Consider the following 12,970-nt stretch of genomic DNA (forward strand, 5'->3'; position numbering starts at 1 on the left):
CTTTCTTAAGGGGGGAATAAGCTAAGAAACCCTTGTGAAGGTCACAACCCAGGAAAACTGGTCCACTGAAGGCTGATTTTTGTTTTAATTTATTTATTTTTGGCTGCATTGGGTCTTCTTTGCTGTGTGTGGGCTTTATTTTTAGTTGCGGTGAGCAGGGGCTACTCTTCATTGCCGAGCGTGGGCCTCTCATTGTGGTGGCCTCTCTCGTCTTGGAGCACCGGCTCTAGGTGTGCGGGCTCTAGAGTGCAGGCTCAGTAGTTGTGGCTCACGGGCCTAGCTGGTCTGCAGCATGTGGGATCTTCCTGAACCAGGGCTCGAACCCATGTCCCCTGCATTAGCAGGCAGATTCCTAACCACTGCGCCACCAGGGAAGCCCCAAGGCTGGTTTTTAATTATACAATTATAGATGGCTTCTCCTCCACCATTCCTTACCACTATATCAACAGGACTCCAGTATAATAACAGAGGATTGCAGCTGGAAAAGTTGCAAGGTACATAATCTATTTCATGATGATGTGTTCTTAGGGAAGCCCAGAGCCAACAGGGACATCAAAACACAAAAGAAAACCAAAAATAAGGACACTAGAGAAACTTAAAGTCTCCTGCACTGATGGCTTCAACAAACATTAAACATACTCCAACTGCTAGCCTATCATTTCAATTCATCTATTCCTCAGTTTGATCACAAGTCCTGGTTTTAAATAATTTCAGACTCCTTAGCAGCCTCACTGCTATAAATAAGTACAGAAAATCAAGAAGAGCACTCAGGGCAATGTCTCCAGAGTAGACAGTTTCCCTTGTTGTCATAGAGAAATGGACAGAGAGAGAGTTCCCTGGAAGCACAGGATGTAAGCTTATTCTACCTGTTCTCTCTATGAAATAATCTTTGGTTATTTTACTTTGGGATTGAGGTCTTAGTTCTATTGTAGATCCCTTGCATCTCCGTTCAGCTTTCTGAAGTAACCATGTATGTATTTTGTCTCCCTTAGAAAACTAAAATCCAGAGCTTGGCTATAATCCACTCCTCAAGAGAGTTAGAACTGGCTGAGGTTCTGTGTCAACAATTGTATTTTTTTTTTCTTGACTGTGTTTTTGTCCCTGTCACCATCTCACCATCCTTATCCCAAATATTAAACCTGGTTTGACTGGAACTCTTTCTTTATCTTGGGCTTAGCTGCACTCTATGGGTGTTTCTGGGATAAGGAGAATGGGAGAGATGGATGTCATCGTGGAGGATGACATGGGGAGGGAAGAGGGTGAAGAGAGAATGAATGAAAAATTGTGTTGAGGATGGAGGAGGAGCCAACAAAAGAAGGATGTTTCAGGAACCAACACATTATCACAGACTCAACATACATCTTCCTTGCTGACCATTTCCTGACCTGACTCCACCCCTGAGGGACACAGCTCAGCCTTGACCAATGACTTTAAAGGATTAGGGGGAACAAAGGGCCAGAAGTTCAGCAGTAAAGAATAAAAGGCCACACCTTCCAACAGCAGCACAGACTTGCTTCTGACACTTCTGTGATCACCAGTAAGCTCCAAGACCTGACATCATGGTGCATTTTACTGCTGAGGAGAAGGCTGCTATCACTAGCCTGTGGGGCAAAGTGAATGTGGAAGAGGCTGGAGGCGAGGCTCTGGGCAGGTAGCAACTGGACTTCATGGGGGAGGATGGTGAATATGAGCCTGGCAAATTGACCAGGAAATTCTTCAAACTTTTCGAGTCACTGATTTTCCATCTGCTATGGTCTCATCTCATAGGCTCCTGGTTGTCTACCCCTGGACCCAGAGGTTCTTTGACAGCTTTGGCAACCTGTCCTCTCCCTCTGCCATAATGGGGAACCCCAAGGTCAAGGCCCATGGCAAGAAGGTGCTGACATCCTTCGGAGATGCTGTTAAGAACATGGACAACCTCAAGGGCGCCTTTGCTAAGCTGAGTGAGCTGCACTGTGACAAACTGCACGTGGATCCTGAGAACTTCAGGGTGAGTTCAGAAATGTTCACGTGTTCTTTTTATGCTTTTTACTTTGGAATAATAATGGAAGTTGAGTCTTTGGTTGCAAAGACTAGCAAAGATCTCAGAAATCATAGATCAAAGTTGGTGTTAAGAGGGCAGAATTCCAGTGGACATACCAAGAGCACCTTGATTCAGGACTCGTGACAGTAAAGGGCTACTAGCCCTTTTAAGCCTGAGTTTGCTTAAAACTTTTCAGGGACTTTTGTTAGAACTGGATTTGTTTACCCTAGAGAATATCAAAGAATAACAGACTTGTTCAAGGAGGAATGGAATCTGGTTTCTGGTAGATGAAAACCTGTCTCAAGGAAAGAGAAATGTCTTGTTTTATGTGGCTCCTGATGATTGAAGTTTAGGAAGATATTTGGGAGAATAATTTTTAGGCAGATTGTCTCAAAGAAATATCAATCAATTCTCTAAATATATTAAATTACCCATCAGTATTGGGACTAAGTGGAGGCTTATTCCTGCCTTGATTGGAGACTTTACTAAACTCACTCTAAGAACTTATGCAGCCCTGAAATCCTATGATGACAAGGATTAGACAATAGGTAAATGTGAGAGGGAGGGAGAGAGGCAAATAAAAATGGTGAAATGGGAGAGAGTGAGGGGATATAGGTAGACAGAATGTTGAATGGAGGGCTCATAGAATTTAAATAAAATTTTAAGAACTAGCTTATCAGAGTTTATTGCACAGATACAAACCATGGAGCAGTTTATGATGTGGAGTTGGGAGTGGGTGTAGGTATTAAGCCATTATTTTCTGCAACTCTTTTAGGAAAATTCTTCTCAACATATCTAATTGTCATTTTGTCTCTCACCTAACAGCTCCTGGGCAATGTGATGGTGATTATTCTGGCTTCTCACTTTGGCAGAGAATTCACCCCTGAGTTGCAGGCTGCTTGGCAGAAGCTGGTGGCTGGGGTTGCCACTGCTCTGGCCCACAAGTACCACTGAATTCTCTTTTCAGTTCACCATTTTTTGTCCCCAATGCCTTCCTTCTGCACATGGGGACTGGGGTTTGGCCTTGAGAGCCCAGCTTCTGTTTAATAAAGTACATTCTATTCAGTGATCAAAAATTAATATTGTATCTTCTCCATCATTTACTCTTGTGTTAAAGGAGAAAAGGTTCATTGGCTGAGGGGTGGGGGGAGACATAGGAAGAAGAGCCCTTTGAGAAGTGTGTGTGGACTCATCAACAGAAGATAGATGTCCTGGGAGGATTCAGGATGATTGAGAGGATGCCAAGATGCAGAAAGGAGTTTTCTGGGGTGGGAAATGGTTAGTTAAGTGGGCAGGGACTTACAGGGCAGTGTGGCAAAACTTATTGTAGGGGGAAGAAAGGAGGTAGTAAGCAGTGCCTGAGAAAAGCCAAGGCTAAGACACTTGAAGTCATTGTGCATCATATTCTGATTGAATGTAACATGCACTAAAATAAAGCTAGAATTAGGATAGTATGTGAATGGGGGGCGGGTGATGACCAAGACTTAGTGTAGGAGATAAGATAAGATACTAACAAAGGTGCATAGTCTAAGACTAGCAAGCCTGGGCTTGGCAACATGCATCAAAGTGACTCTCTGGAAGTAAAGGAGAGAGGAAGATGTAGGTAGAGGGTTAGGAAAGACTAGATAATGCAAGGCCTTGAATATTAAAATAAAAGCTATTACTATGATAGTGGCAAGAGTAAACAATAAATATTCTTAGAACTTTAAATGACCCAAGGGATAGGATTTAGGGGGAGAGTAATCTGCTTAATGCACACAAAATGAATTAAGAATTGCAGAGACTAGACATGGATGTTAATTGAGGAGAACAGACTTAATGACCTCCACCCAAGAACAGCAGGGAGGTCCGCAAAAAGTGAAAGATGAACAAGGGGAGAGTGAGGAGGACATGTTTTCTGATTGGCTGGGGTGGATGAGGAGGAAGGAAGTGATGGGAGATGATTGAAAGCTCTCAGCCTGGATCTATCGAGAAAAGGCCTGCAATGACTTGGGGACTTTCATGTAAGAATGGCATTAACTGAATCATTCTTGAGGGAGTTATTGCCAGGTTGGTCAGGGAATCATGACCTTCAGGCTTTGAGTCAAACTGTCCTATCGAAGGTTAAGATCTTCACACTTTACAAGTTAGAGTATCATTTCTTGGCAAATTTAACTCTATTAGGCATTTCATTGCTCCCACACATTGATCACAACATGTTCTGTGAATTACCTTCTAATTTGGCCTTTTGTCTCCACAATGGGGATGAGAGACCAGTGATTATATTGTTGCAGGTTGTCAATAGCACTGGTCTCTCTGGGTCCCATAGACTCTCATTTTTCCCCTAAACAGAGTAAACAGAGGCTCTTCATGGCACTAAACCATTTAACCCAACCAGTCAGTCAGTCAACAAATGAGAGCGATATACATTTTTAATCAATCAGTTTCTTTCCGTCTTTCTTGCCCCTCAACTATTATTCTGACTATGAATGTCAAAGGGTCAGGGATGGTGATGACGTAATGGTGAGCAGAAGATTCATTCTTTATCCCTTAGGGATATAAATTTAGATCTAGATTTTGTCAGTTCAAGACAGCTTAATGGAAAACAAATTCATAATTAACACACACACATGCGTACACATATGCATACAGTAGATGTTCAGAAAGGATGTCTAATTATTGTTGTTAGGCAATAAAAGCCACCTGAGCAAAACAATGTGATAAACAGAATATGCTTGGAATGTTAATTTAGCTAAGAGTCATAGGGTTTACAGAGTATGTCATTACCAGGATTAAAATCCCACAGTGTCTTCTTACTCTCTACCACTGAAGAGAAGTTCTAAGTTATTAGGTTTATGCTTTCTCTGCAACAATATTTTTTACCATTCTCATTTTTACTATTTACATAAGAGCCACACTAGCCCATTTTTCCTATCTCTAGCATACCAAAGGTTTGCTTCCTCAGAGATTTGGATTCACTATTCCATCTTTCAGAATCTCTAACCCAATACTTTCCCATGGCAAATTCCTTCTTTCCATTCTGACCCCAGCTCAACTACTACCTCCTTAGAGAGACTATCCCTGACGTAATTGTGTTCCTCTCTCATTAATTCCAGATATTAATTTTCTTCATAGCAAATGATAATAAGGGGAATTATTTTGTTGACTGGTTTCCTTATTCATTTTCTGTATCTTCCACCCCCAAATTATAAATCTTAAGAGGAAAGTTTTCTTCTTCTTTGTCTATCTTAAATCTCCAGTACATAGAACAATTATGATCACAGTCATTCAACAAATAGTTACTGAATGAACATTTGAGAACCCATGGGAATGAATGTTTGACAAAACATTATAGTTAATTTTATTTAATGTAAGAAACATAGTTTTTGGTCAGCTGTACTGAGATGAAATGTGTTTCTCAGAGCACAAGTCAAGGACCCTTGCCTGGCCTTTCCCCAGTATTGTCAATTATACTAATGGAGAGCCATGCCTAAGACCTAAGAACTCACTGCCTTGGTTTAAATCTGAGCATCCTGCTAACTCTATGACCTGAGATACATTACTAAATACATTAAACCCTCATTCGCTGATCGTGTTTATCGAAGACTGTTTTATGAGAATTAAATAAATTAATAGATCTCACATCTTTAGTTCACTACTTGGAACATAAGCTCTCTTTATCTCTTTCTCTAAAAAAAGATAATTAACTTCCCGTATAATTTCTATCTTTTAGTGGTAGCATTTATGTCCTCTATAAACTCTACCTATCTACATTATATACGTATATGTATTCATAAATACATGTGATCTTTTGTTCTGAATGATAATGCTTTTTTAAAATTTAGCTATAAAGATAGTTATCATTATTGAAACCGATTGACCTTTGGTGGAAATAAAAGGTTAGTTTGTGAGAAAATGGCAAATTCAAAGCCTGAATTTGGGGAATCAGCATGACAGGTCTGCATGAAAGAGAATAGATGAGTCTTTTGAAAACAGAGGGGTGATATAATCAAATTTGGAAAGCAATCAAGGATAGCTATGGGAGGTGAAACACTTGGAAATATTGATGCTGAAAGGAAAGAAACTCCAGAGGACCGGACTAAGACAAAGAGGTAATGTATTTGGGCCTAAAGAGTGCTCTTAGAAGTCTAGAGGGACCTGTTTGGACTCTATTGGCTTTTAGAAGAGGCTTGTATAGAGATGAGGAAAGTGTCTATTGGAAAGCATAATTGTATGAAAGGAACTTTGCCTTTACTTGTTATTTTTCACTTTTTCCCCTCCTGGAGGCAGAAAAAAATAGCCAAGGAGAAATGTCTATGCAAGCATATGCTGGCTCTGTATAAGGGAGGAACCTACGGTTCACAAATACATTGCTAAGGCTATTCATACATTGGCTGGACATTTGTACAGAATTGCTTCTAGAGACCCATTTCAAACTTATGTCCTATAAATCCAGAAGTGGGGCGAAGTGTCTCTGAGGGAGGGATACAGCTGGTACATGTGGGCTGGAGTAGAAAGCTAGGAGTTTTTATTTTTAAGCCCACTAAATATGAAGTTGGTGGTGCTAAGAATGTAGAAAGAGTGAAATCATGGTCAAGTACTAGTCTATCAAGGAGAACAAACTAGCTGTGTTTAGTGACTAGGCAAGGCCCCAGGCTTTGCGAAAAGTTGACATCACTGGGTTCTAAGTGGAAGTTGAGACGCCAGCCTGGAGCTCTCCGCTCACTGTGCGCACCTGTTGTCTCTCTCCACTTCCTCAGCTCCTGGAACGCATGCTAGTGATCGGCTTGGCAAACCATTTTTACATGGGATTCACCCCCCAGGTGCAGGCCGCCTGGAGGAAGACGGTGACTGGACTGGCGAACTCTCTGGCCCACATGTATCACGGAGGGCCCCGCCCAATAGTGTAGCATCACCAAGTAATAGCTTTATTTTTCAAATAATAATAATAACAGTAGTAGTAGTAGTAGTAGCAATGCTCTGCTAAGATTTCTTCTGTAATTGTCTTCAGTTCTGCTTTTCGCATGTGCTTTTAAATATGTGAAAACCTTAGGGATTATATGTTGAGGTGTGTGGGTGTGTGTGTGTGTGTGTGTATGTGTGTGAGCTCCCCATGAAATTTTTGTATGAAGTAGAGATTTTAACAAGAAAATAAAAAACAGAGCAATAAAAGGATATGCTTGGGATATACACTTGGCAGAATCATACACTTGTGAGTTTTTCCAGTTAAAGTTAAAGATATGGGAGAGTTCTGGTGAGAGGGGAAGTGTGTCATGAGACAAGAACTCCTCAGGACCAGATGATTAAGTGGGTCTGAGAGAAGACTTCTGTGAAGGAAAAGGATCTGGATGGAGGTAGAGTACCAAAGTGGAGATTCTTTAGAGGAAAATTAAGCCAGGTCTTAAGATGGCAAAGTCCAGGCAAGGATTGTCATTCCATTCTAATGATAAGAACACATCTTCTAAAAGCAGCTGGTTTGTCACAGACCTCGTGAGGATAGACTAGGGATGGGAGGGGTTGGACGTCAGAGCAAGGGATAACTCTTTTTAAAGTCAACTCCAAAGAACTGGTTGTGGGATTTACTGAAGAACTGTCTGGTTAAAGTGATGAAAGCTGCCTAAGAATGTTAAATTGATTGCTGTTATCAGGAGAGGAACGTGTGCAGATTGGCTACAGCATTTATGAAGAGAGATCATTGTAAACTGCTCAGAGACAGCGATTGTCTCAAAAGGGTGAGAGAAAAACAGGAGTTAGAGGTAACTTCCAGAATTGTTGCCTGGTTTGCTGGAAAGATGGGTGGTTATTCCGTGACATTCAGAGCTGCAGATGCCCCTGCGTCTGGGGGCTTGCAGGGTGCACGTACTCTGCTGAAGACGGGGGTCAGGGCCACCAAACAGCAAGTACCTGGATCCACCCCGGCAGGCCAAACCCACACCTGAGTGTGGCTGGGATTCCTAGCTGTAGTCATAGGTTCCTCTTCTTCATTTTATTTCATTGACCTCTTATTTTGAAGCAAATTCTTTCAGCATTAATTCAAACTCTTTTCTTCATATCTCTGTAGCAAAGTGCTCACATTAACACAGCTTGGGATGGAGAGCTCACAGATAATCATGTCTGTCATGGTAAACCAGCTTCCAGAAACTTAGTAATTCTTATCCACATTTTACATTTAAGTGTTTTCCAAGCTGAAAAGATAAAAGCCTCTTGCTATATCAAATAGACAGAAAGGATTTATTTTCTAGTAGTAGAAATTCACCTATAATATACTGAATATATTGGGTTGAACTCTTTAAATTTTAGAGTACCTCTGTAAATACACATGGAGATTATTTATTATTATTATTATATGTATATATATTTGTAAGATTGATCTCAGGGAGAAACAAACAAACCAGCTTTCTGGAGGTCAAAATGTAGGAAAACAAATTTTGAAATAAAGAAACAAAATGAACCATTCCCTCTCCCACTACAAGTGTGCCTTTTCTAGTCCTGTAAATGCTTATTTGGATGCATGAGACCAAAGTACCTTAGATCACAGTGGCAGTGGCATGTGGAGTACTGTCAGTGAAGATTGCCTCTGCCTGATTAGATATGAAGAAAAGTTACACACAGCCAGAGAGTGTGGATTCAGCACACAAGAGACAACTCCATTCTTCCATAGCCATTGCCAAGGAGAATTCTAATACTCTCTTCACTGAACTCAGGAACACCTGTTTCCCCAACAGCCAATTGTGTATTCTCTGATACAAATACATAGATACATGCATTGGCCAGAGACACTTGTCCATATAATCAGAGTGAAAAAAAATTATTCAGGCAAGTGCATATATTATTGGTAGGACTCAATAACAATGGGGTGATGCTCAATTTTTCTCTAAATTACCCGGTTCTTACCTATCTTTTTTCTAAACAGATTCTGGATTGGGGTCTTTTTTCTTGGTTACAAGACCTATAAAATTATGAGCCCCATATAAGCTTTAGAAGCACTGGTAACCAAGAAGAGCTGTGACTTCTTCTATACCCTGGCTGAAGAGAAGAACAATGTCTTGTAAACACCTGATGCAATGCTCAACAGAGTTCTAACTGTTACTCTTCCTAATTCTATTTATGCCTTATGGTCAATGCAGGGAGGGTAGCAGGGAGCTTGAGATATGAATTGCACGGTACATGGTAGGAGAGAGGACAGCAGAATCCCCCTGATAGAGCCACCCAACACTATCAGAGACACAAATGTCCATCTAGCTGACCTTCCCTTGCCCAAGTCCCATCCCTGGTGGTGACAACCCACCTTTGAACAATAGTCTCATTTTATTGGGAGAAGTAAGGGCCTGGGGACAAGAGATGAGGAATAAAAGGCCATGCAGAGAAGCAGCAGCACAGACTTGCTTCTGGCCCGTTAGTGATCACCAGTAAGCTCCCAGATACCATGGTGCATTTTACTGCTGAGGAGAAGGAGGTGGTTGCTAGCCTGTGGGCCAAGATGAATGTAGAGGTGGCTGGAGGTGAGAGCTTGGGAAGGTAAGCGCTGGACACAGGTAGGACAGGGGGCAGAAAGGCAGAAATTGTTCCAGAAAGACGGATTGGTCAGGTTTCTTACATACTCTGACTTCCCATCTGCTCTGTGACTATGATCATCCCATAGGTTCCCAGTTGTCTACCCATGGACCCAGAGGTTCTTTTACAATTTTGCTAACTTTGAGTCTGCGATAATGGGCAACCCTAAGGTCAAGGCCCATGGCAGGAAGGTGCTGACCTCCTTTGGAAATGCCATTAAACACATGGACGACCTCAAGGGCACCTTTGCACATTTAAGTGAGCTGCACTTTGACAAGCTGCATGTGGATTCTGAGAACTTCAGGGTGAGTTCTGGGCATGCTTGTGCTTTGTTCTTTCATCCAGGTATCTGTGCTGTGGTTACAGTAGGGAACACAGTCTTATCCTATAGAGGTATTTTTGGGAGGTAATATTTCAGGAAAAAGCTTGATTTTGGTAGTTAGGTTGTTCCTAAGGTCAAAGGTAAGACCAAGTAGAGTAATTAATTACGCTATGACCAGTGGAGGCCACTGGCCATCTGATATTTCTTAAAAAAAAATATCGTGAAGAATACTGGCCAAAAGTGAGCTAAATAGTTTGGCCTGGAGAATACAAATTGAGCCAGGGAGAAGAACACCTTGCCTTTGATAACTGAAATTTTCTATAAAAATCGATGAACACATTCCTGCGTGGTTCTTGAGCTTTGAACCAGGAGTAAGCAGGGCAAAGTAAGAGCGACATTTTCACGGTTTGCCCCTTCTCCTCTCAACTCCAGCAATGATGAAATGCTCTTGTATACAAAGCACTGGATTCTTTGTCAAATGGGTGTCCAAACAATTTGAATGTATGCAATATCTGAAGACTTAGACTATGCGTATCAAGCCCCAGCACTATAATCCTACTTCGAAAAAAGTAGAGAAGCAATCCATAGCAATGCTCTGGGGTCGGAAGTTGGCAGGGAAAATGAGAGAAGGATAGAACACAATGGGGGTTCAGGGCTGGGAGTCACTGAAGCCAATGTCAAGCATATAATGATGCACTTTTGTGGGAGCATGACAATGAAAGTTGCTCAACCTCTTATCAAGAAGGAAATGGATGTTGTATCTATTTGCTGTAAGGGCAGCTTGAGACATTCTGTTCACTATGCACTATCTTCTTTTTATCCCCACCTCCTAGGCAACATGATATTGATTGTCTTGCAACCCACTTCAGCGAGGAATTTACCCGAAAGATGCAGGCTGCCTGACAGAAGCTGGCAGAAGCTGTGGCTAATGCTGTGGCCAAAAAGTACCAGTAGTTGCCTGGCCAGCCATGTTGGTTCCTACCTGAGGGCCCTGGGTCCCAACAGTCCATCTCCTGAAGGTGGAGGGAGAGATCCCTGCCTCCAGACTTAACTCCTATATAATACAAATAAAATAAAAGTCATGCTCTATAAGGAATATCCTTGTATTTTCTCTCTGTCTTTATCTTTTATAAGTTGATTCGGCTAAAAGAAAGCACTCCTATTGGAATGAGAATATTGGAGATTGAGAGTTTGGGGATGAAAGAGAAGGGACCCTTATAAGATTCTACAGGATAAGAGTGGCTTCAATGGGTAATTACTCTTAGGATGGGAAACTAGACTCTTGAGTTGGACAAGGTCTTTAGAAAAAGGAAGGAAATGGAACTACTCTTGAGAGATGCAAAATGATTATTGATGGTGAGTTGTTAGGACACAAAGTAGGGGACCTGTATAGGCTGTTATTTGTATAAACTCAAGATAGAGTTCTTTTTGGACTATAGCTCACTTCTATTTAATATAAGAAACATATTTTTAGCAGCTATAATACAGTGAAAATGGTACTTTTTAGAGACCCAGTTAAGGACTCTGCTCTCAACTTTTTCCTAGCATCTTCAATGGTACTAATGAAGGCAACATCCCTAAAGCATATGAACTGACAGCTTTGGTTTGAATCTGTCATCACCTGGTAGCTCTGTGACCTGAAACACATTTCTAATTCTATTAAGCCTTTGGTAGAGATAAAGACCATTTATGAGGGAAAATAACAAATTCAAGAATAAGCATGCCAGGTCTAATTGACAGAGGAGAAACTGGCCCATTAAAAGCAGTGGGGTGGGGCTTCCCTGGTGGCGCAGTGGTTGAGAATCTGCCTGCCAATGCAGGGAACACGGGTTCGAGCCCTGGTCTGGGAAGATCCCACATGCCGCGGAGCAACTGGGCCCGTGAGCCACAATTACTGAGCCTGTGCGTCTGGAGCCTGTGCTCTGCAACAAGAGAGGCCGCGATAGTGAGAGGCCTGCACACCGCGATGAAGAGTGGCCCCCGCTTGCCACAACTACAGAAAGCCCTCGCACAGAAACGAAGACCCAACACAGCCATAAATAAATAAATAAAAAATTAAAAAAAAAAAAAAGCAGTGGGGTGGTATAAAATTAGAGAATCTGCTAGAGAGACCAGAAAAAGCAAGAAAAGAAGCTATTGTTGCAAACAAAATTACCAGTGAGGTTTCTTGCACAGCAGAGTGAAATAATGAATAGGGTATTTTAGGGAAATTGATCCATGTGTGGGCATAGACTTGACAAGGCAGAATCTACCCTGAATCTGGGCATAGGAATTTGCTGTGAGTGTAATGAAGTGATAGGTAAAAGACTAAACTTGACAGGAGCAGTGGAACTAAGAAAAAAATCAAATAAAGGACCACTGTGGCCAAGATGCTGCAGGACTTGAAACATAGTGAAATAGAGAGTGGAGAAGTCATGGATGATAGCCAGGTTCCCTGTCTAGTGAATGAAAAGAGGAAATCTATTGACAGAAGAAGAAAAAACCTAGATGTCTCTTACTTAGAGCTGGCAACGGGCATAGCCACCTTTGTAAAAATCACTTCAAATTTCTGTACTGAAGTCCCTGGCATAAGGTGAAAAGCCAGGGCTTTGGGATTAACAGACAAGGTCAAATTATTGCCCCAATGGCTTGAAACATTTAGTTAACATTTTTCAGAATTAATTTCCTTGTTTGTAAATGGGATAATTATCCCTACCCCACAAATACATTCCAAGGTTTCAAGGAGATATTTGTAAAGTGCATTGTCTGTCATTTTTGAAAAGGTAGTGGTAGTGGTTTACATGATGCATTATGATCTGTTCCTCTGTGCCCTGTTTCATTGTATATTCTTGAACTGATTGCATTATTTCTGAGCTTCAGAACTAGATATCTAACTATTTGCTTAATATCTCATTTTGGATTGCTCAAAACTACAACAAATACAGTATGTCCAAGACTGAACTCCTGATCTTTTCTGAATTTACTCCTGCTAACTGAGGCTTCTTTTTGTGTTCCCCTTCTTAATGACTATCACATCATCAATTGCTCAAGCCTGAAAATAGAGATGCTTTTACTTCCCTCCCTAATACAATATCATCCTATTTGTCTCTCAT

At 41.4% G+C, this 12,970-nt stretch overlaps 2 protein-coding genes across 2 annotated transcripts; both read left to right on the forward strand.

Annotated features, from left to right (window-relative positions):
* Window positions 1–423: 423 nt before the first annotated feature.
* LOC309605090 (hemoglobin subunit epsilon-1) lies at window positions 424–9,241 on the forward strand. Its single transcript, XM_082340428.1, has 3 exons — window positions 424–1,651; window positions 1,768–1,990; window positions 2,849–9,241. The coding sequence occupies exons 1-3, from the start codon at window positions 1,560–1,562 to the stop codon at window positions 2,975–2,977; spliced, it is 444 nt and encodes a 147-aa protein (XP_082196554.1). The 5' UTR covers window positions 424–1,559; the 3' UTR covers window positions 2,978–9,241.
* Window positions 9,242–9,361: 120 nt separating this feature from the next.
* On the forward strand, window positions 9,362–11,646 carry LOC309605093 (hemoglobin subunit epsilon-2-like). Its single transcript, XM_082340430.1, is given in 5 exon segments — window positions 9,362–9,520; window positions 9,645–9,861; window positions 10,705–10,726; window positions 10,729–10,778; window positions 10,782–11,646. Coding segments are annotated over 5 exon segments (432 nt in total). The 5' UTR covers window positions 9,362–9,428; the 3' UTR covers window positions 10,833–11,646.
* The last annotated feature ends 1,324 nt before the right edge of the window (window positions 11,647–12,970 follow it).

The sequence above is a fragment of the Balaenoptera borealis genome (assembly GCF_965194805.1).
Source record: "Balaenoptera borealis genome assembly, chromosome: 11".
Lineage (NCBI taxonomy): Eukaryota > Metazoa > Chordata > Mammalia > Artiodactyla > Balaenopteridae > Balaenoptera > Balaenoptera borealis.